Raw genomic sequence first — 23,360 nt, 5'->3', positions numbered from 1 at the left:
TGTGGTCTAGTTGTTTTCTTTTTCTGTCTTTCTTTTTTCCCCTCCTACATATAAAAAATATCTTACCTGAAACCCCCTGAGCTGGTTCAACTTTGGAGATATAGTCTGTAAAATAATTTGTCCATGAAGACATCTAAGATGTGGACAGGATTAAAGTCCCGTAACCACTTCTCTCACTCCTCTATCCATGGGAGTCTGGCTGCTTCTACAGCAGAACTAAACAGCAGACTCTCCCATAACAGAAGCTTGAAAGATTGAGGGCAAAAGTAAAAGTAAAATTCGAGTTAAATCGACCGCCTTCAACGGGAGAGGGCAACGAGACGCAAGAGCTCGTCCCATGTGATGCGACTGAGGCCTGACAGACTGTGCCTGTCTGTTATGGCTCCTCCTGCTACAGTAGAACGGGACTAGACGTAACACCAGTGCAGGGAACGGGAGCAACACACAGCAAGACGTTTCTCTGAAGGCTCAGCGAAACATGGCATATCCCGCAATGCTGAAGAAAAAGACATAGACGGCGGGCTTAGAGTCGCCTCTTCTGCTGTGAAGGCTTCGACATTTCCTTCAGAATAACAACACCCCAAATGAACTCCGTCAGAGCAAGTAACGTTAGCAGAAGACCTAGGCGAGTATCGAGGCCGCGCCCGGTGCAGCCGGAGAGGAACCACCAGGAAAGAGGTAATGGTAGCTCAATTAGCATTAGCATTATTGAGCTGCTTGTCAAAAGGCCGTCTATAGCGTCGATTTGTGTTTCTGTGCTGGTATGTGTTCTTTTTGCTGTGCTTTTTCCGTAGAGTAAGGTAGCGTCGGGTGATGCTACTGGACAGTAGGGGGCTAACGACACTCCTCACAGGGTTGCGACCGTTGCAAGGAAACGCCGAGGCTTCTGTGTTTTACCTAGCATTAAGGCCGCGCTTTGTTTTTGCTTGATTTTTATGCTCAGAGTCGGCCTTTCTATTGCTTGTCAAACCTCATACCGCCTATGTTTTTTTGTTTCCCATAGAGGTAAAATAGCAAAAGTTCAGAAAAATAAAGGTTACACAATAGTTTGCTGAATTCATGGGTGTCAAACGCAATGAGGGATACATTAAGTGATTTTGTCGTTGGATGCTAACGTAGCCCATGCTAGTTAGTTGTTATTATTAGCAGGTTTGGCTAGCTACATGTATCCTGGCGTTACTAAATAAAAGAAAAAAGGATTGTCGACTCTGAAACCTCTACAGTGGAATACTGTCAGTGCACAGTGTGTTTCTTATAATCACTGTTAAAATTGCTTGGAATAATCTTTGCGCTGTGTTTTTGTTTCTTTTTCTGACATCGGACGGTATAACGCGAGTGAGTGTTGGCTGCAAATTTAGCAATATAAACTAATGACGCTGATTAATTACAACTGCAATAGATTTAAACCAGTTTTAAAGTATACTATGTTAGAGACCCAGATTAGCAACATTAATGGTCGGTTGTCTAATCTAATCCAGCGTCATTTGCTGGACTACTGGGACGTTTCATCTCGCGGCATCAATTGAATGCCAATCAGCTGAAGGTAGTTACTGTAAATACTTGTTGCATCTCTTGAAAGTAGAAAAAGATGCTGGAAGAGCAAACAGGACAATACAACAAAAATAAATGTACATACTAATAATTTTTTTTAGTTCTCTATTGTATCTGTTTGTGTCTGTTTGTTTAGGCAAAACCTGCCTTTGCATCTCTATTTATTTTTTTTTACCTCTGTTAATGGTCTCCCATTGTCCAGGTGTTTGCAGCATAGCTTCTAATCTTTGTGATTGGTATTGGATACACAGCTGGAACGTTATTTCTATGATTAAAATGATGACAGATTATTGTTGGAGAGAACCTAACATGTTGTTTCAGTTTACATCTAAAGTGAAAATTGCTTAGGTTGTTGTAGACGGTTTGTAGTGGTCACTGCTCTCGTAGGTGGGGAGAGCTACCCTTGCAACCAGAGCAACAAACAAACATTGTTTGCATCTTCCATCAATGGGAGCAATCAACTTATCAATGTAAACAGGCAGGCGCATGGATGGTGTCGCTGAATGTCCTTGCTCTAATTTTTACTTTCAAATAAAAGTTGATTTCCCTCTTGATAAGATTTATGATCAGGTTATTGCTTACAGAGCCAATCAAGAACTGAACCAGACGATTTCTCTTTCTGCGTTTTGTCATGTTAAGTCAAAAGTAAGTGTTATTAGGGTATTATTTAAACACTAAGAAATCTTCATGCCAGTATTGCTGTCTCCAATACACTACCAGACATCTTAAACACTAATTTATTTTAATTTATATTTGTAATAAATAAAAATTAATATTATCCAGAAGAAAATATAAGAAGCAAGATACAAAGTAAATAATTATTATTGATGGTTTAAACTGTGGCAATATAACTGAAATATGTGAATTTATAGTTGACACAGGTTTGTCCTGATCATCTTTATGATGGATACTGTAAAATTGTCTAAACTTGTTTAACTAATTGCAGTTTCTTTTATTTATAACATTCAATATTTGTAGATGAGGACGTTCCTGCAGATATGGTTGCAGAAGAATCTGGTCCAGGAGCTCAGAATAGTCCCTACCTACTTAGAAGAAAGTCTCTGCCCAAGAGAACAGTGTGTCCGACAAAGACAAACATGGAGGTAAGTTATCAAGAATCCTTAATAGATAATGGAAGGATGACTTTAAAATTTATATTTCATAACAAAGATATGTTAATTTTAACAGTATATTTGATTTGGCTTTTGTTTGTTTTTTATATTTAAATTTACAGGGTGCTTCCACTTCGACGACAGAAAACTTTGGACACCGACCTAAGCGTCCCAGAGTTTCAGGAAAGTGTCAAGATTTACCAGGTAAATAGCAGCATCTTTCATGAAATGCATTATTATGTTTTACTCAGATGGTGATATGTAATTGTGAGGTGATACTTCTTTGTAGCAGCGTGCTGAAACATTTAACCTGGTTAAAAGGAAAGTCTTGTGTTAGCTAGTAGTTTTTTTATGCAAAGTGTCATGTTTCTGCCTAGAAATGCTGCCATTTTTATTATGTAAATTTTATAAATAAAAAAAAATCCAAAGATTTTATCATGCAGTCAACTAAATCCTTAAATAATCTGAAATTAGGCTTTGTCTGACACATAATCACGAAGCTACAGATCTCACCTTTTTATTTGGAAAAATGATGTAGGATTTACTTTCAATGGTATTATTGTATAGTGTATGTTCACTCATCTGTGCAGAATGTTTTGTTTTTGTGACAGTTTATTTGTTGGATATCAACCTTGGAAATGTTTGTAATTTATTTTCTTTTTAAGTCTATATATAATTTCTTTAACTATGATAACATGATATTGTGTTACGACTTTCTTAAAGTCAGTCTTTCTCATACATCGCAAACATAACCAAAACAAAAAACAGCAGTTTTACCTGTCACTTGGCTTTGTTCGGACTGAAAACAACTGCTAGATTTTTTTCACTGACCTTCTGCATCCAAATGGTTTCAAATTAAAACAACTCCCACATACCAAATATTCTTTGTGGTTTTGATTTTTGATTTTCATCATTTAGTCTTTACATTGCAGTTTACACAAAGGATAGTTTTTGTTAAGTGAAGTTGTCTGTAAGAAGGAATTGGCTGCTTTCATGGGTCATCAGATGAATTTTAACTTGTTTTGGGTCATCAATTGAGATATGTACCTTTTTCTTAAAATAATCATGCAAAACGGTAAAAATCTTGACATAAATCTATTGCTTACCATTGCTGTTGTTTTTAGCTCAAACAAAACTTCTGTCCGTTCAGTATATTCAAATAACCTGGGTCATTGTCCTCTCAGCAGCTCCAGCAGAGCAGTATTTGCAGGAAAAGCTTCCAGATGAGGTGGTGCTAAAGATCTTCTCATACCTGTTGGAGCAGGACTTGTGTCGTGCAGCATGTGTGTGCAAGCGCTTCAGCGAGCTGGCCAATGACCCCATCCTCTGGTGAGATGTGTTGGTGTTAAAAAAGCTTTTCTTCAGACTGCAGCTCTGTTTTAATCTGTTTTTTTTTGTTTTGTTTTTTTTAAATCCTTGTCAGTTTTAAACAAAGTAACACCAACAATCGGCATTGATTGTAAATTATTGAAAGTAGCTTTATGTTTTCTCAGTTTTTTTTTTTCCCCAGTAATGAGTATCAAGGAAAGAACAGAACAGTGGTGTCAGTGGGATGCATGTATTTTGCTAGAATGACATAATGCCTCAGACTTCATGTGATCACCAGTGTAATGATATTTATGCTGTCCATTTGTTGTGTTGGACATTGACACTTGGACACCAGCCCTTGACAATCAGGATTAAGTATTAATGGTGTAGAAATTCCTTCATTCTTCGTTAAACCTGGACATAATAACGCAATCGCTCTCCCAGTTTTGCTTTTAAATGCTTTACTCAACATTGCAGTTACTTTATTCAGTTCCCTGAAGATATCTGGTTTAATTTCTTTCACAAAGAAAATCTCTTAACTTAAAGGTACTTACTATTGCTTGAAGTCCTCCAAGCCACATTTCTTTTAGATTCTTAAAACTGTTGTTTATCCAATATTGAAAACTGCTAACAATTGTCATTGGTTTGAATTATAAGCCACCAAAGTCAAAATATAGATTTCCCCTCTTCCTTTGGGAACCTGTTGAGTTGTAGAGTGGTATTTAATTGCTTTTGTATTCTGTTAGAATTTATATGCTTGTTGAATGACTTGAGGTGGAATATAATTCATGGGTTATGCTTGTGTTTTTGTCACATTGATGTATGACCTGATAAGTGATGTAAGTAGGACAATTTTCCCTAAGTTTAGGAAGGCAGATGCTCTGCCTTTCTCCTCTACCCTGCTATGCCCTCATCTTCCCTTATTGCTTTAGCCAAAAGCTTCATGAAAATCACAAAAAGGTTTGGTGATGAATAGTAACCCTGTCTAGCAGATCTTTCCAGCTTGAACGAGTCAGTTAAATTACCATTAACTTTTATTCTGGTTATCAGGTCCTGATAAAATGTTTTTGATTATGATTACTTAGTTTATCTTAAGCTAATTTTTTCTAAACAAAGATTAAAAAAAAAAAGATGTCCAGCTGTTTAAAGCTTGTCGTGCTTGAAGGTTGAGCAGCATTGCACTCTCTCCCTCTTTTGCACTTCAGTTATATGTAAAGTCCTCATTGTCTGGCGATTAGCATCTCGTGATGAAGTCACACTAATCTTCCTTAATCAATTCTGCCATCAAGAGTTCAAGTGTTTACGCTTGAATAGATGTATACATCTTATAGTCACAGTTCAAGAATTGTTGTTGGCCTGTAATTTTTATAGAATTCTTATCTTTCCCCTCCTTGGGGAGTACAGTAATTATGGCTTCCCTGCAGGAGCAGGGATTCTTAACATTTATTAGTGTTTCATTAAGTTACGCCACTAACATAGGACCCAAATCTTTTTTAAATTTTTGTAACGGTGTCTTGACAAGTATCCTGAAAAAAAAATCAACAGGAAAATTGCAGCTCTTTCAGAATTTTGCTGCTTGAGTCCTCGGTAAGACCAAAAAAGTGGACCACATCAGTCCAGTTCTAAGGTCATCACACATGACTGTCTGTCTGTCTGTCAGAGGACAAACTTTTAAATTCTGTCGCTGGTCTATAAAGCTCCGGTTTAGGACCAAAATGCATTAGTGACCTTTTGACCCAGTATGAACCTGCCAGACCCCTCAGGTCATTTGTATCGGGTCTTTTCTCAACTCCCAGTCAGAACCAGACATGATTTGTTGCGTTCAGCTACTATGCTCCTCTTGTCTGAAACAAACTCCCAGTAAGCCTCAGATCAACTATAACACTGTTTATTTAATTCCAGGTTAAAGCTGCGTTTGAATAGGTTTTATTTGAAAGCCAAATCTGCACTGTTTCTTTTAGGCTTGACTTTTTAACTGTGATCATGTTTTAATTACTGCTTTATCTTTATTTCTATTCATTTATTTATTTATAATTCCTTTTATTTTCTTTTTCCATGCCTGCAAAGCACTTAAAACACCCTGTTGTTGTGCTATTCAAACAAATGTGCCTTGCCTTGTCTAAACATTACAGACGACAGCTGTTTACAGGAATTCTGACATAAATGAGAAGAGGACTGTGTTTACTGTTGATTTACCTTCTTATTTTAGGAAGAGGCTATACATGGAAGTTTTTGAATACACTCGACCCATGATGCACCCTGAGGCTGGAAAGTTCTACCAGATAAACCCAGAAGAATATGAGCAGCCAAACCCCTGGAAGGAGAGTTTTCAGCAGCTGGTATGGAAGTCATGTATATATCTTACTATGTATGTAAATACTGTAAAATAACCATTTATTTCATATGATGCAGTTGGGGTAATGACATTCAAGAAACTTGTTTGGTAGATTTTATTTTACTATAGAGTAGCTAAAAACAGCAACTACATCTAAATGAAGCAGGTCATTTATTTTCCATGCTGTGAGGTTGTTTTATATATGAATGTGAGAAGATAATATACAATAAATATATACAGAATATTTCATATGCTGTATTTTCTTATTATAAATGCTGTCAGTTATTGATGTTGAACCACTTTAAAGCTAGTATTGAGGATACCCTCTTTGCTACTATTTAATCTGGGGAGTGCTCTTCTGTATGCAAAGCTAATGTTGCTTGAAAGGGCAGCACCACAGGCCACAACGTGACTCTTGATAATTAGCGTTTAGAAGAAAATGTGCGTAAATTACACTGTATTGCTTTGTCATTTACTGACCTTTAGAAACATTTTCCTTAGCCTAATCATCTGAGACAGTTGTAACCATCTTCTATCAGAATGTAATGTCATTTACATATGGTAGATAATTTTCAATATGTGAATAATCGTGGTTAATTTGTTTGAGCTGTATGGGTTTATTTTCCAGTACAAAGGTGCCCATGTGAAGCCAGGCTTTGCAGAACACTTCTACAGTAATCCTGCCAGATATAAAGGAAGAGATAACATGTTTGTAAGTAAATTTTCCAACTTTTTTATTGTTGTTTTTTGAGACTTAATGCTCCAGTCATTCAGCTTGCTTGTTATGTTTTCTCCAGTACTATGACACCATTGAAGATGCGCTTGGAGGGGGTCAAGAGCCTCACTTTGATGGTTTGATATTTGTTCATTCTGGTATTTACACAGACGAATGGATCTACATTGAGTCACCTATAACAATGATTGGAGCTGGTATGTCCCTTAAGTCATGGCAGCAGTTTTAGCCTCCACTCGTTTAGTCTTGTCTTTAATTGAGCCTTTTTGACTCTTGTAGCTCCTGGAAAAGTAGCAGAAAAGGTTATCATTGAGAATACCAGAGACTCCACATTTGTTTTCATGGAAGGCTCAGAAGATGCTTATGTTGGATATATGACCATTCGGGTAAGAAGAGCTGTTTTCTTTGTGATGGTCACATGTAAAGTGGACTAATATGTTAAAAAATATCATTACTTTGACATTTATAGTTTTAGTTTGTGCTTTTGCAGCTGTTGATAATCATTCTGTCTGCTGTAGTTCAATCCTGATGATAAATCCGCCCAGCACCACAACGCTCATCACTGCTTGGAGATTACAGTAAACTGCAGCCCCATCATTGACCACTGCATCATACGCAGCACATGCACAGGTAATTTTGCTGCCTCATTGGACAACCTTGTAGCACTGCATTGCCGATATCTGACAGACTGGAACTTTTTTGCACTGAAATAATTTTTTTTTTTAATATTGTAAAAGTGGCTGTTTGTTTTGTCCTAGTCGTTTGTATTAAAATAAATTTCATCCTATTCTTTTCAGTGGGGTCAGCTGTCTGTGTGAGTGGCCAGGGTGCTTGTCCCACGATCAAACACTGCAACATCAGTGACTGTGAAAATGTTGGTCTCTACATCACAGACCATGCACAGGTAATATTCACCTTTCATTCATTCATTCATAGTCTTCACACTGTATATATATGGGGCTCCATTTTGGTTTAGCAAGACACTCACTTTTGCAGAAACTAATTATGTGTAGACTCAACATGTTTCTAATAGGTTTGCCTTGCATGTTGTCCATTTTTCTCTGTGCTACCATACCCAAATCAGATGAATGTGTCATTATCAGACTTGTGAAAAGCTCTGTGTAAGATTACAAGCTGTTAATTTGAAGGTGTGTTGGAGCAGAGAAACATGTTTAACATCCCTTGGGAGTTACTTGAAATACTGGATTTGGAGAAATCTATAACAAGGATGACATGTCTTGTTCCTGGTTAGAGAAAACAGCATTTTTCAAATGAGGCTAAAATGATAATAGATGTGAGAAAGTGTAAATAGATTTTTATGTAATCAGCATCTTTCACTGTTCAGGGCATATATGAAGACAATGAGATCTCAAACAATGCTCTGGCTGGGATCTGGGTGAAGAACCATGGTAACCCAATCATCAGACGGAATCATATCCACCATGGCAGGGATGTAGGAGTTTTTACATTCGACCACGGCATGGTAAGATACATCTTAGAGGCGTTTGTTTTTGATAAATTTTAAATGTCTACTTTTAGAATTTTGCTGAAATATTTAGACAAAGAGGGAAATGTAATATATTTATATTTCAGAAAAGCACTTTGATTGTAATTTGGTATCACTCATCTATTTTCAGGGTTACTTTGAAAGCTGCAACATCCATAGGAACCGTATAGCCGGCTTTGAGGTGAAAGCCTATGCCAATCCGACGGTGGTTCGATGTGAGATCCATCATGGTCAAACTGGGGGCATCTATGTACATGAAAAGGGGCGTGGCCAGTTCATTGAAAACAAGATCTATGCAAATAACTTTGCAGGGGTGTGGATCACCTCAAACAGTGACCCCACAATAAGGTCAGTGTGGACTGGGTGTGAAATGAGTCAGTGTCAATGAGCTAAATGGGAACGTATTAAAATGTGTTATTTTCTCCAAAAACAGGGGTAATGCCATTTTTAACGGTAACCAAGGTGGTGTGTATATTTTTGGTGATGGCCGAGGTCTCATCGAGGGAAACGACATCTATGGTAACGCCCTGGCAGGAATCCAGATCAGGACAAATAGCTGCCCTATTGTCAGGCACAACAAGATCCACGATGGTCAGCATGGTGGCATATATGTGGTAAATACTTCCAAATATATTAAGCTGTGGCAGCCATTTAAAAATGATCTATTTTAGAATGCTTTTATTTGTTTAATCTTGTGTTTTAATTATTAGAAAGTGTAACAGTGATATGTGCTGTTGTTTTCATGTAGCATGAAAAGGGACAAGGAGTGATAGAGGAGAATGAGGTGTACAGCAACACATTGGCAGGAGTGTGGGTGACGACCGGCAGCACGCCAGTTCTGAGGAGGAATCGGATACACAGTGGGAAACAGGTGAGGTTATAAGGTAGATGCACTTACTGACTGCAAATAAATGTAAAAATAGTAATGAGTCACTTATTGATAATAGGTCACTTTAATGTGACATATTACCAGTAATGACAGTGTTGTGGTTATATCAGAAGTCTGAACACATTGCAGCTTCAAACACAATTATTGTATAACTTTCCCAATTTACCTGGATGCTCAAGCATTGAAACTCTTAAGTGATATGCATTTTATTGCTTAGAAATATATCTAATATATGTTTACGTAAACAGGTTGGGGTCTACTTTTATGACAATGGCCACGGTGTGCTGGAGGACAATGATATCTACAATCACATGTACTCTGGAGTTCAGATAAGGTTTGTGAAAGCCAAACATTTAAAACTTGCAATTGCTTCAAGTTTAACTTGAGTTAGGAATACTGTTGCTAGTGATTATGTAAGGAAGACGTGCATCACCATCTGTCAATCACATTGTCTTGTTATTGTTTTTTCTTTTTTAAACAGGACTGGCAGCAATCCTAAAATCAGGCGCAACAAGATCTGGGGAGGACAGAATGGAGGCATTTTGGTTTACAACTCTGGTGAGAAGCAGGGAGAGATTTTCTGTTTTTCTTCCATGGCTTCAAATCAGGATTGTTTCCTTGGATATTTCACCAATGCCACTGAACTAGTATTATGCTGCAATAATTCAGAAGTGTTTTTTTTTTCCTTCAGGCTTAGGATTCATTGAGGACAATGAGATCTTTGACAATGCAATGGCAGGAGTTTGGATCAAGACAGACAGCAACCCCACTCTCCGTAGGAATAAGATCCATGATGGGCGAGATGGTGGAATTTGTATATTCAATGGTGGAAGAGGTAACTGGCATATTTATTATGTAAAAGTCATGTTATTTCTTACTCATCATAGTTTGGTGTATAATCAGTAGTAATACTGACCAAAGGCATTTAATTTAACTGTTATTTTCAATTGCCAGTCATTTTTGAGATATTGAGAATTTTTACCCTGATCAGGTTTGCTTGAGGAGAACGACATCTTCAGAAATGCCCAAGCTGGAGTTCTCATTAGTACCAACAGTCACCCTGTCCTGAGGAAAAACAGGATCTTTGATGGCTTCGCTGCAGGTGGGTAACGCCTGCACACAAACCCTTGTCCATCACTATTTTAAAGTATTTTGAGTGTTAATAAAGGACTTTTAATATACTTTCAATTTTGTCTGTTGAAGTACAAAGAAAAGAAATGAAGTGTGCCTTTCTAATGAGAGTTTGAACAACTTTTGTTTTGGAAACAGGCATTGAAATCACCAACCATGCCACAGCAACTCTAGAAGGCAATCAGATCTTCAACAATCGCTTTGGTGGATTGTTTCTTGCATCTGGTGTCAATGTTACAATGAAAGGTACTCACACGGTCAAAGATTTTGGCAAATTAATAATTGTCTAATCACGGGCAAGTGAAGAAAATTCTGTTTATTTCCATCAGATAATAAAATATCAAACAATCAAGATGCCATTGAAAAAGCTGTGAGCAGAGGTCAGTGCCTGTACAAGATTTCAAGTTACACCAGCTACCCAATGCACGATTTTTACAGGTAACTTCTGTTTACAATCACAAGTATTGTGATTATAATACACATTCAACTGTTGTCTTTTCCTTTATTGTTAACCAATTTTGGGTTCATTTAGGTGTCACACCTGTAACACAACAGATCGAAACGCCATTTGTGTGAACTGCATCAAGAAGTGTCACCAAGGACATGATGTGGAGTTCATCAGACATGATAGGTTAGTATGATTGGTAGATATACATTCTTTCTTGTCTGCTGTAATTGTAGATCACTTTGCAAAACAAACCAGTGACATGCATAGTGGTGCCTGGAAAGCTATGCAGGAATAAAGCAGCATTCAGCTGACCACCAAAACTTTGCTGTCAGCCTCACTGAAGATTAATTCTCTTGTTGCAGGTCTCAGATCAGTCCTTGCATTTTAACATTTGTTTAGTGGTTTTATTTATTTCATACTGGTTATGGTATTACTTAATACGTACACAGAAATAACAATTACCTAAATTGGTCTACGAGCAGTTAGGTCGTGGTTTTAGAAAAGAAAATCACATGGGAGTGTGAATGGTGACTTGGCTTTTAAAATCAAGTTTGCTGCGATCTCATGATGTCTTTTGTCAGGCTGTAAACATAATATTGGTTTTAATGGTCAGTAAATAAAGACTGGTGAAATTGTGCATTTTTCTTTTTCTGTACATATCCCTGTACATTATCCCTCTTCTTTTCTGTCTGCCTTCAGATTCTTCTGTGACTGTGGTGCTGGGACGCTGTCGAATCCTTGCACGTTAGCTGGAGAGCCGACGCATGACACAGACACACTGTACGACTCAGCTCCCCCTATAGAGTCCAATACGCTGCAGCACAACTGAGCTCAAGTCCCGAGGTCCCTTTGTGCTTCAGCAGTAATGGACATAAGACACTTTCATGTTGTCCAGTGGAGGAGAAAACTAAAAAAAAAACAAAAAAAAAACAGATTCACTTTGACAGAGCATATACAGAAACTTTTAAGAAACACTTGGAACATTGATATGCTAAAAGAAGTCATTTAAAAAAAAAAAAAAAAAAAAAAAGGTCTTCATGATGGATGCCTCGCTTTTCATTTCCTTAAATCATTTGACCAAAAAAGATGACATCAGTGGGACAGAGCAGGAGAGCAGCTGACTCAGGGTTTGTGGGTGGATTGAACTTGTCACCTTAGTGACACCGTGGAGAGATGGACTGAAAACCACAGAGGCTCATCTTCTACCAAAAAAAAGTATAAGAACAAGATTCTGCAGTTATGTACAGATTCATTGCGGACAGGCACCAAGTCAGAAGAGGCGAAACTGTTCTCATGAGAGGCAAAGGCCCCGAATTCAACAATGCTTCCGTCACTGGGAAACCGACGTGCTCGTATGATGCATACGAGAAAATGACCTAGCACTTCAGCTTGTTTTTGTTTTGGTTTTCCCTCAAAACAGCTGTTGAGATTTGATTTTAATGCTTTTTGTGTAGTTTTGTATTTTCATGCAAAAATCTTACTGTACTTGAATGTCTTTATTTTATTAAATGTTTGGTTTGTTTTTTTTTTTTCCTTCCAGAATTGCTGTAATTATACTCGTGTCGCAGTATCTAACTTCTTTCTGTGAAAGAGATCAGAGCAAAGAGGAAAACACTAACAAGTTTCTCCAGCAATGTTGTCTCATTTAGACTTGCAGTACAGAAAAATAATGAAATTTGCTTTCACAAGACTTTGGATAGCTTGTGTTTGAAATATGAATGTCTAAGTTGTAATATTAGTCTGCTTTACATAATCTATGCATATTCTGTTCATTTACTTATGTTGACCTCTCGCATGAGACATTCAGGAGCATCTGACATTCAAGATACGGGGCCAAAGTGTTTTATTTTTTTTGTTTTGGTCATGTCAAGCCAGACATCCCAATGATTTAAAATCCCTGCCTGCCTTACCAAATTTGTTTATGGAAAATTAGACTATAAAAGTCTAAACCATTTTGTTTCCTGTATTATGTGCTGCTTCATGGCCATTAGTTTTTTTACATTGACAAGGTGAAAGTCATGTGAAAGCATAATTCCATTTTGATGGTTTTTATTTGCTTGCCAACATTGCTGGAGAATTTAACAGCTTTTACTCTACTGAAGCTGAGACAAGTATCTATATACAGCGCTTTATGGTTTCATTGCCGATCCCCCACCCCACCCCTTCCTCCCCATTCATGTGTACTGGTGATTGTGGGTTCTCATACAGACTGAAATGTATGCATGTATCATAACATCTAGACTTAATATATTGTGAAGTATTCAATAACCGTTGTGTAGGAGATAGTGTGAATTAAAAGGGTTTAATTTCCTAGATGAAACATTGTCTTTTTTTTTTTTCCTTTTTTTTTTTAAAAATAAACTTTATTAGATCACAACAGTAGTGTTTCTTCCAAAAGCTGATAACAAAATAAACCAGGTTTGTTTACAAACTACAGGGTGTTGAGAAGTTGAAAAAGTGAAGCAAAGTGTGTGTTGTCCAGAGTAGCATCTTCAGCAAACTGGCAGAGCTTCCTGTAAAAGAGGAAGACATTAATGAACAAGCTTTTGCATCTATCGATACCACTTCAGATCTTTGTACTGCGTGATCTATATGAATGTTTAAACTTACTTGAATAGTCGAAGGCTGATTGTGCTCTTCTCAAACTCTCTGGCCTTCCTGTGTCCTGACTGGATGACATCCTCTGGTAGGCTGGCGAGTCGAGCAGCATTAAATCCATAGCTCTTTGGACAAGCGCCACTGATGAACTTGTAGAGGAATGTGATTGTCTCTTGACTTGGATCCTCACATTCATTCTCCACCATGCATGCCTGAAAATGGACAAATTGACACTTAAAGCACTGTTCATGATGCAGAGTAAAAATACACTCAGCTACATTTTTAGTAAAACAGTCACACTTCAGGACCAAGAACAAGGAGGAAGTCGTGTGAGATAAACAAACCACAGGTACCTGAATTGTTACTTTTAAGAGAAACTACAAATTTTCTAAGAGTTTTATTTGATTGTTCAGCTGAAGTTACAGAAAACAGCCAGTTGAGGTTAGAGGAGCACCAAGGAAGCAGCTGTGCTCTAGTTAAGACCACAAACAACTGAATTCATTTCAAAGTTGGTCTCCAAGTTACGGCTCCTCAGGCCTATTCTCTTGCTTTGTAACACAATTAGTTTTAATATAAGCTTTTGCATTTTTTTTTTTAAGTTATACTGACTTTATCATTTACTTTGAACTAGGGTTTTCACTTTGATGACTGTGTTAAAAGCAATTTATTCAAGCATAAATTTACAAAGCAGACATGAGTTTATGGAGCATAATGAAGCCAAAATTGTCTGTAGAATCAAGCTTATATAAAGGTAACGTCTGTCTGTGTTTAGCATCATTAAAATCGCTGAACTCACCATGTGGCCTAAGCGCACAGCAGGGTTGTTGGCGTAATCCTCGACCAGAGAGTGGTAATGTGTAGAGAAGAGTGTGCGACAGCAGATCTTCTCTGCAAGCTCTTTCACAACTGCGCTGGCGATTGCTGTGCCATCGTATGTGGCTGTGCCCCTTCCTGCAACATGTGATTACACAATGAAAAACACAGCACAACCATAACAAAACTGTGTTCAGGAGGATGTGCCTAAATTTCCACAGCAAGTATGAATAAATATTCATAAACGCACTCACCCAATTCATCAAGGAGCACAAGCGAGTGTTTAGTGGCATGGTGCAGAATGCTGGCGGTCTCATTCAGCTCCACAAAGAAGGTGCTCTCTCCTACACAAGACATGGTAAAGACGTAAGTTATCAAGTGCCAGATCAGATTATTACTCAATATGTAATATAGGTGTATGCAGTATTACCAGCCATGATTCGATCTGATGCTCCCAGTCGGGTAAAGACCCTGTCAACTGGTGTGAAGCTGAGACTCTCCGCTGGAACGTAGCATCCAAGTTGAGCTAGAATGATCACAAGTCCACACTATAGAAAAAAAAAAGAAAAAAAAAAAAACACCAATGCCAATGTGAATACATTTGAGAAACAAAATTTGACACATCTTAAGTGTGAGCCGTTTTAAAATATTTTAAATGGCCCACCTGTCGCATCAGAGTAGACTTTCCACCCATATTTGGGCCTGTGACAAGAACACAAGAGGCATAACCTTCCACCTCATTGCTGTCACCGCTTCCAGGGCAGCCAATGATGATGTCATTAGGAATGAAGTCGTCGCCAAAGAAGGTCTTGGTGACACAGGGGTGACGGGAACCGGTGAGATTAATGAAGGGAGTAAACTGGCTGTCATCCTCAGGGAGGACCACCTGTGGTCTGGTCATTGGTCCATCTCCACCCTGGCTGTAACGTGAAAAAGCCAACAGCACATCTAGAAAAAAATAACAGACACTGGTTAGTAAATCGGCTATTAAGTTACACCCCCCCCCCCCCCCCCCCCCCCCCAAGGGTATTTATATCTCCTTTACTTTAAAACCAGCCTGTGGCTGAAGGATGGCCCAATGGTAGGAAAGGCATATTCTAGCAAGAGAGATCAGTGATAAACTACACAATCATCTCTCCCTTGAAGGAACACTGAAGATCAATTTTACCATTATAGTTCTAAGCTCCTGATCTAACCCAAGGCTAACATTTATTAGCATTAGTCAACAATCATTGCATTATATCTACACACTGTTGCCATATCATTACATTGTTTGGCAGAGTATATGCTTGCCATTAAATCCATCATTCAGAAGCCCAAAACTGCAAGCTCATAAAAGTAATACTGAAGACAATAGTACATGATGAGAACAAGAGGGAAACCAAATGTTAAAGAGTAAGACAGAGGGTCATTACCAAGCACTGCCATGCATTCCACCCCAGTCTTCCAGTCTCTGTAGTTCTGGTCAAAGTTGTAGAACAGCCTCCTCATGCAGTCTTTCAGTGCAGCGTCTCGCTTCTCCTCGAATCCTTGCAGCTCGGAGAACAATTGCTCGGTCTCCTTTGTCACATAACGCTTCCAGCCTTTCTTTGTAGACTTCACCTCATACTCCTCAGGAATATTCCTCTCTGCGACACTCTCAGGGACCTCCATCTGAAAGCGGTTTCTTCCAGTTCCCCAGTAGGCCATGTTTTTACAGCCAAGTCTCCTCTTCTGTCTTTCCAGGTATTCCTGCAGCTCTCGCTCACAGTTCTTGATTCCTGTAAGAGCTTGGTCGTACTCAGGGTCAAAGCCAGCTTTTGGGGTTATGACACCAGTAGTACGGGCTTTTTGGTGGTCAAAAGCTGTCTCCCAACGCTTTAGCTCTGCAGAGAGGTCAGGGAAGAGGCCATCTTTTTCAGTTTTTAGACTGACAATTTGTTGCAGCAGTGTGGAATTAAATTCACCCGAAACTGTAGCAAGAACAGAAATAATCTCCTGCATTGTTTTGAAACCTTCCAGTGCTGAGAGGAAGTCTGCTATCTTGCGTTTGCTGTAGGTGACCTCCTCATAGAGAACGGCTCTGCTGTCAGGGTGGTCCTGGCCCTTTAGAGGAGTGCCAATGCTGTGGATTTTACTCAGGAGACGCTCCAGGTCTGGGAGCTTCTTCAGCAGATCTGAAACCTCAGTTGCTTGAGCTTGAACTGTCATTAGATCCTCAACTGCATCCAGTCTGTCTTTGATGGATGCAGGGTTACACAGAGGGGCGCAGAGCCACTGCTTCAGCAGCCTCTTGCCAAATGGAGTACAACATGTGTCCAAACGCTCCAAGAGTGTCCCCTCTGTTCCCCCTGATCCATTCTGAAAGATTTCCAAGTTTGACAGGGTCACACCATCAAGGACCATACGCTGACGGGTCTGTGCAAAGAAACTGGTTGGTCCCGCAGCTTTCTCCAGCTCAACATCAACAGGGACATATTCTTCAAAGTTAGCCATGGAGAGCAGTTCTTTATCTACCAGACACTTCTTGAGGTAGAATATGCATCCACCCAAAGCTGACAGCGCCAGTTCATAGCCATCTTTAGGAGTTAGGCACAGTGAGTCACTTTCAGAGGTCATCTTTTTCAGAAGAGCAGGGAGAAAACTGTTTCCAGTCGTCTGCTCCTGTCCAACAGTTTCAGTGAAATAATCCTCTTCTGAGAGAGTTTTAAGAGTCTTCTGGGCATCCCAGAACTGCGTTCCTGCATTAAGACCTTCCTGCAGTGCAGAGGACAGAGATGCCTTGAGTATTTTGCGTGTTTCCATGGATGGATTACCCTTTTCAAAGAGCACTTCAGCAGGAAAATAGTGTGCAATCAGGGTGCGCAGGCGTGAGCAGTGACGGTCATCTGGAAACTGACCAATGTGGAAATATCCCACAGAGGTGTCTACAAAGCAGACGCCGTAGGTGCGAGAGCAACCAGAACTCTCCTCTTCAGACTTTTCTTTCAAACTCAGGAGGAACTTGCTCTGACTCTCTGAAGGACAGCCATCCAACACGCTGTAGGTTTGGGTGCCGCGTGTGATAATGCGACACACTTCTCTCCTCACTACACGGTCAAATTTGGTGGGCTTAGCCAGGGTCTTGCAGCGTGCTTCCATCATTTCTGGAGTCTCCGTCTGCTCCACACGAGCCACTTTGTAGCCTTTCTGGACCAAAACATCTGAGAAACGCGAAAAGCCAATCTCTGGAAAACCAGAGTGTGCCCAGTTTCCCTTCATGAACGTTAGTCCCAGCTCATTGACTCCTGTGACGGCATCCATGTGGTAGAGCTCATAAAACTTTCCGACCTTGTAGAAAATCACCGTGTCAAACATCTCAGATTTGAGCTGCCACCATCGACGCATACCTGGAGTGTTTCTGTTCAGAAAATCTTCAGGCACATATAGAGTGCTAGGATCGTAGTCTTCATCCGTCTGCCGTCGTCTTTTGCCATCTTTCCTCTTGCCGTCCTGCAGCCACTCCAGCTTCTCATGATCCCAAACTGTTGCACCTCCAGAAGACCCAGATGCATTTGCCTGGCTCTCAAAGCTGTCAGGAGCAGAAAAGGCTGACAATCGAGACTTTGTATCAGCTGTGATTGCTGGTGGAGCTCGTTTAGGTGTAGCAGTTGGGGTAGCTGGTATCTTTGCTTTAACATTTACAGACTTCGCTGCAGGGCGTTTTCGCTTCACAGCCTTCACAGGGCTTTCTGCCTCTGACTCTTGGGTGCTCTCTTCCTTCTCTTCACTGCTCACTGTTCCCTCTTCCTCATCTTCTTCACTGCTAGACGCAGCATGTTCAGGCTTGAATTCTTCATCCGATCCGTCACTGTCAGAGGCTACAATAATTCGACGACGCTTGGGTTTGCTCCCCTGATCTGCTGAAGCACGAGATGAATGCCGACTTGCTTTAGACAGCTTCACCACCTCACTTTTCTTTTCATCCACATCACTGACTTCTTCATCAGTCTCTGACTTGCCGAGCTGAAATTCAAAGTAAAAAATACAAAGGAATTAAAAAGTAACTAATTATTAACATACATTTACCAGGCACTCTGCACTAAAAACATGTAGCTGACGTTGAACAATGCAAGATACGGACCTCAGAGCCCCTGTATAAATCAGTATATTAATACCTCCATTTCTTCTTCGTCATCCTCTTCCTCATCAGATGGATCCATGCAGAGTGACATCTTCAACCTTTTTTCAGGACTGTCAAACATTACTCCATCAGCAAGCTCCATAGCTTTGCGGATTGCAGGTTTCCCACTAAAGAACACTCCTCCAGGTTTAACATCGCTGCTATCGGAGCCTGCAGATTATACAAAATTACGTTTCCTCTTAAGAGCATGCAATGGTACCAAAACTAGCTTAATCATCATCAGAATTTATAACATTATCATAAACATGACCCAATAGTAGAAGCTTACCTTGATACTCCCTAATAAACTTGGTGCTAACCCATCCTCTAGTAGGAGGTTCATCAAAGAAATGAACATGTATGCGCTGGTTCCGACCGCGCCCCTTCATCTGCTCTCCAGTCACAGGTTGGGGTACCACCATGCATGGCCACCAGGGGTGTCCTTCCAGTTTTGCCCACACAAGAGCACCAGCACGGAATAAGCACGTGGAGCTACTGAAAGCAACAAGCAAAGCCACATACAAGATGTAAATGTTGCACTGGACTGACACAAATAATTAACAACAAACCTACAAGAGATGATAAATACTATTAGCATCTGATATCTACTACTACTGACTTCCTTGATGACTGTTGTATCAAAGCTTACTGCATGTCTCCAAACTTATAGCCCATTTCTAATGACAAGTTACAAAAACTAGAGTAGGTATCATTGCTGAAAACTTACAGTGTAATCAACTATTTAGCTTTAATCGCCTATTTCTAATCTACTTAAATGCTTACTAGTCCATGAACAACTATAATTTGGTTGCCTAACCTGGAAAATTATATTTTGCAGTTGACAAGGCAGGTTGTGTGCTGCAGCACTGTGACATTAGACTTGACTTATGCAAGTTAAATGTCTATGTTGTGACAGTGGTGGACATTTACCATCAGGATAATTGCTTTTTACAAGTAATTATCCCATCTATCCTTCAGTAAAGTAAATTATTTGTTCGTGTACTTATTCATTAATATGAAATATTGCAGTTGTAAATTATCATTATGCTCAAGGGGCTTGTAGTGACTAAGTCTAAGTGAATACTATTTGGAAAATACGAGGATCCAGCACGAGCACGGGGATTCACATCAGGACTTAACCGGAACAATTAAGAAGCAAAGCAGCTTGCAAATTTAACACACACATGATAAGAGAAAGTTTCTAGCTTTTTTGTAAACAAGTGAATACATTAGGTCAGCAAAACAAGACGGCGATTATACTGTTACTCCAGTAATTACACCGCCCCCAAAACTAACCTGTCTTCAGTTTGCGGGGTCTTTTCACCAAACAGTTTCTTTAATCCCGCGTTTGCAGACTTGGAGCTACTTTTCTGCTTAACTTTGCTGGCTTTACTTGGCTGCTGTTGTTGTGTCTGCTTCGCTTCCTCTTTCGGGGACGAGTTGGATTTCTGCACGGATGAAGGCAGGTCTGCCTCTGCAGGAGAGGGACTCGGCTTCGGTTTGGTGACCGACGGCGGGGACTTGGTGAAAAAATTGAAAAGCGAGCTTTGCTTCGCCATGTCAGCGAATTCAAGTCCTGCTTTAACTTAAACTGTACTTCTGCGATACTCTTAATGTCGCTGTCTCTTTGCTGCTTCCCACATCACCTAGCATGTAGCTACTGAGCGTAACGGCGCGAGGAAACCTGACGTTCGCGGGAAACACACGCACAACAGGTTGTGGGCGTGAACAAAAGCTTCGTCCAATTGCATGCGAGTACACTGTAACATGGATATCACATGACGCAAAGACAGGTTTGTTTGTTGGCCACGTTGTTGGCGAACACTCTGGCGCCAGTATCGTAGTTTTTTTTTCTTTTTTTTCAATTAAACTTTATTCATCAGGATCTTCCACACACACACACACACACACACACACACCATATAGACTGTATTTGTAAATACTGGAAAGAGAGATGTCAAAGAGATCCAAAGCTGCAAAGCTCAGTGAATAAGATGATATTTGGTGTAATGAGTGGGTTCACAATGAAGCCACAAAAAGCCAATCTGACAAGTTGTGGGATCAAATTGTTTGTGCTGGCTGATGTGAAGGGATAGACATTTGACTTTAAGTTGTACACAGGGAAGAACCACTTTCAGGAGAGGTTCTTTCATTGGATGTGGTGACACAGCTGGTGAACAAGGACTCTCTGGGGAGTGGCTAAATTGTCTACTGTGACAGTTTTTACACCAGTCCTCTCCTGTTCCATTATCTGGGCCTGCGGGGGGTTGGGGCATGTGGAACCTACAGGCAGGGCAGGACTGGTGTCCTAACAACTCAGGAGATTTCCCTTAACAGAAACTATAAAGACGGGCTCCATCAGGTGGATCTAGGATGGTGATCGGGTCTTTGTAAAATGGATGGACACCAGAGAGGTTTCTATTGCCACTACTGTAAACTTTCTGTTTACACAGGAGAGACGGTCTTGCGGCGGGAGAAGAAAAAAGATGGGCAGATTTGTGTTGTCCCCATCCCCAGACCCACAGCTGTGGGTGAGTATCACAAGTACATGGTAGGAGTGCACACCTCAGACTAGATGCTGGGAATAAACTCTGTGCATAGAAAAACAAGGAAATTGCCTGTGAGAGTTTTTCATTACCTTTTGATATTGCTGTCACAAACAGCTTTATTGTGCACAAAGAGCTCAGCGTAAGTCAGAATCGTAAGACAATGACAGGACAGACTTTCCAGGAGGAGCTATGTTTAAGCTGCTTGGTGTGGCTGGCCCACCTGAGCTCTCAAGTCAAGGCTACTTTCCTGTCTCCACCATCAAAAGAGAGGACACCTGCAAAAGACAAAAGGCAAGCCTGGGGAGGAAACCATGCATTCTCTGCAAAAGATGCACCCCTTGGATGTGTAAACACTGCAAGGTTGGACTCTGTCTTCAGCTGGACCGGAACTGTTCCACTAACTACCTCTGCAGCTAGAAAATACCCAAACATCGACAAATACACCAACCTGCAATGTGAACACCAAAAGCTCGAGGCAAACAACTGATTTATACAATATGAAATACATTTCTGTTTTAGTGATCTAATAGGTTTTTCCATTTTCATTTGAAATTGTTAAAGAAAAGCCTAAGATTTTTTTTTAATGAACTTTTTTTTGTTATCAAATGATTTAAGCCTATATTTCAGTTTAATAACAATGGTTTCTGCAATTATTGAAAAAATAAACTAAAACAACACAAAAAAAGACAGAACCAAGTTGCCTGTCATAATAATAATATACCCTCTGATAACATCAGGAAGCTTCTAGTCTTCATCTGCAAAGCTCCAAGAAAGAGGCAGAATGATTAGGATGAATGTAGAGATAACAATTAAAAGATACAAAACATCTGCATATTGCACTGATTGTTACATAAAATAACTTCAGAGACATGCATAAGCATTGTGGGTTGTGGGTTTATGATTTAGCAGCATGTCTGTAACTGTATGACAACAGAGACAGTCCTGCAGAAAGACCTTTAATATCTGATGCACACAGGATACTTAAAGGGGTGCTATTATAATAATACTATTTCGAGTTTTCTGAGCTTTCTACAGTGTTACAGTGTTGAATCCTCATCAGACATGTGAACGGCACTGTTTTTTTTTTTAATCACCTAAACGGATGTTTGAGTTTGAGTTCCAGCACTCGCTCCGTTCGGTTTCCATGGCGACTAAAAACGCTTCGTTTTAGAGAGTTTTTTCTACTTGGAAATCCTTGTGACGTCCCGGGGCATAAGGTTCGGTGATTGGTTACCTTCTACTGGTTAACAAGGGCATGTACAAATACATCAGGCGGGTGGAAAACGTTGGATAAAGTTATTTCCAACGATGGCTGGTGAGTTTACCAAAGAGAGACATCCTGCTGCATTCGTTGCTGTGGGTTGCTGTTTTCCACTTTGTTTTCAGGGTCTGATTCAGGTTCCAACATGTAGGGCTGTATGCTATGTGTTGACATTGTATTTTGTTTCTTTTTTTTGAGTTTATTTTAGCCTAATCCTTCTGTTTATGAGATGTTACAATGACGGCGAAAGCAGGTGCGGTGCGCGCTCCCGATGTAGTGCAGTGGCGGGAGGCGGGGCTTAATGCGGAAGAGTCTCAATCCACTCGTTTTGCCCACAGGCTGATTTGACAGCCTACGGAGAGGGTCGGTCTGAAGTAAATAAAGCGATTTGTGACAATAACTCGATCAATCCCTTCTGGTCTCAGAAATAAAAATAAATTAGCCTGAAAGGCACATAATAGTTCCACTTTAATATTAAACTATCCTTGAATTGCTGTGTAGATTCTCAGACATCCAAGCAACTGAACTTCAGTTTCTTGGTTTTTGAAGACGTTTTATCACGCCTGAAAGGCTCATTTAGTTTTAGTTGGCACTTACAGCTTATAAGCATTAAATAAACAACACCACATAGTTTGTGTTTGGATCTTTTGTAGTTTGAAAAAAAAAAACTTCTGAGTGGCATCATGCAGTCCACCACTGTGAGGGGTAGTTCAGACCTTTACAGAGGAGTGGTCAAACAACCACTTTAGGAATACATGACACAACACAGGAGAATACCTGAATGTTCCCTTACAACTAAACGGGCCTTCTGAATGAGAAGTGACCAAGAAAAACCTTTACTCAAGCTCTTACAATTAGCCTTGTATTTATTGGAAGCTGATCCTTTCATAGATTTAAATGTACAAAAATATTTGAATATGTTTCTCCAAAAGTAAGTGAAAATTTTAACAAAAAAAACCCCATCTCATTGTCCTTGTCATTGAA

At 39.8% G+C, this 23,360-nt stretch overlaps 2 protein-coding genes across 4 annotated transcripts; one reads left to right on the top strand and one right to left on the bottom strand.

Moving 5' to 3' along the window:
• The first annotated feature begins 408 nt into the window (after positions 1-408).
• On the top strand, positions 409-13,334 carry fbxo11a (F-box protein 11a). 2 transcript variants are annotated; one of them, XM_079248574.1, is made up of 22 exons: positions 409-678; positions 2,530-2,654; positions 2,786-2,867; positions 3,851-3,992; positions 6,181-6,310; positions 6,935-7,018; positions 7,104-7,236; positions 7,319-7,425; positions 7,558-7,669; positions 7,837-7,943; positions 8,385-8,522; positions 8,677-8,894; positions 8,980-9,160; positions 9,295-9,417; positions 9,684-9,769; positions 9,917-9,993; positions 10,127-10,270; positions 10,427-10,537; positions 10,705-10,812; positions 10,896-11,004; positions 11,099-11,197; positions 11,714-13,334. In XM_079248574.1, exons 1-22 carry the CDS (start codon positions 585-587, stop codon positions 11,841-11,843), a joined length of 2,640 nt encoding a protein of 879 aa, XP_079104700.1. In that variant the 5' UTR covers positions 409-584; the 3' UTR covers positions 11,844-13,334. The 2 variants fall into 2 exon arrangements, with proteins under 2 accessions (XP_079104700.1, XP_079104699.1); XM_079248573.1 differs by having other exon boundaries at positions 3,848-3,992.
• Positions 13,335-13,445: 111 nt separating this feature from the next.
• On the bottom strand, positions 13,446-20,206 carry msh6 (mutS homolog 6 (E. coli); the record flags this gene model as incomplete). 2 transcript variants are annotated; one of them, XM_079249464.1, is made up of 10 exons in its annotated part: positions 19,863-20,206; positions 18,856-19,061; positions 18,562-18,737; positions 15,841-18,409; positions 15,090-15,373; positions 14,856-14,973; positions 14,680-14,769; positions 14,409-14,563; positions 13,625-13,824; positions 13,446-13,527 (listed from the first exon to the last, which is right to left on the bottom strand). In XM_079249464.1, the coding sequence occupies exons 1-10, from the start codon at positions 20,123-20,125 to the stop codon at positions 13,446-13,448; spliced, it is 4,143 nt and encodes a 1,380-aa protein (XP_079105590.1). In that variant the 5' UTR covers positions 20,126-20,206. The 2 variants fall into 2 exon arrangements, with proteins under 2 accessions (XP_079105590.1, XP_079105591.1); XM_079249465.1 differs by having other exon boundaries at positions 18,856-19,058.
• Between the last annotated feature and the right edge of the window lie 3,154 nt (positions 20,207-23,360).

Source organism: Telmatherina bonti (genome assembly GCF_933228915.1).
Source record: "Telmatherina bonti genome assembly, chromosome: 11".
Taxonomy (NCBI): Eukaryota; Metazoa; Chordata; class Actinopteri; order Atheriniformes; family Telmatherinidae; genus Telmatherina; species Telmatherina bonti.
The sequence above is the reverse complement of the archived record's forward strand: the minus strand, read 5'-3'. Positions and strand labels throughout refer to the sequence as shown.

Coding starts and splice junctions, on each gene's coding strand:
- fbxo11a (XM_079248573.1), top strand. CDS start 585: ATGAACTCCGTCAGAGCAAGTAACGTTAGCAGAAGACCTAGGCGAGTA. Junction 3,993..6,180: donor GCCAATGACCCCATCCTCTG/GTGAGATGTGTT, acceptor TTCTTATTTTAG/GAAGAGGCTATACATGGAAG. Junction 8,523..8,676: donor TTACATTCGACCACGGCATG/GTAAGATACATC, acceptor ATCTATTTTCAG/GGTTACTTTGAAAGCTGCAA.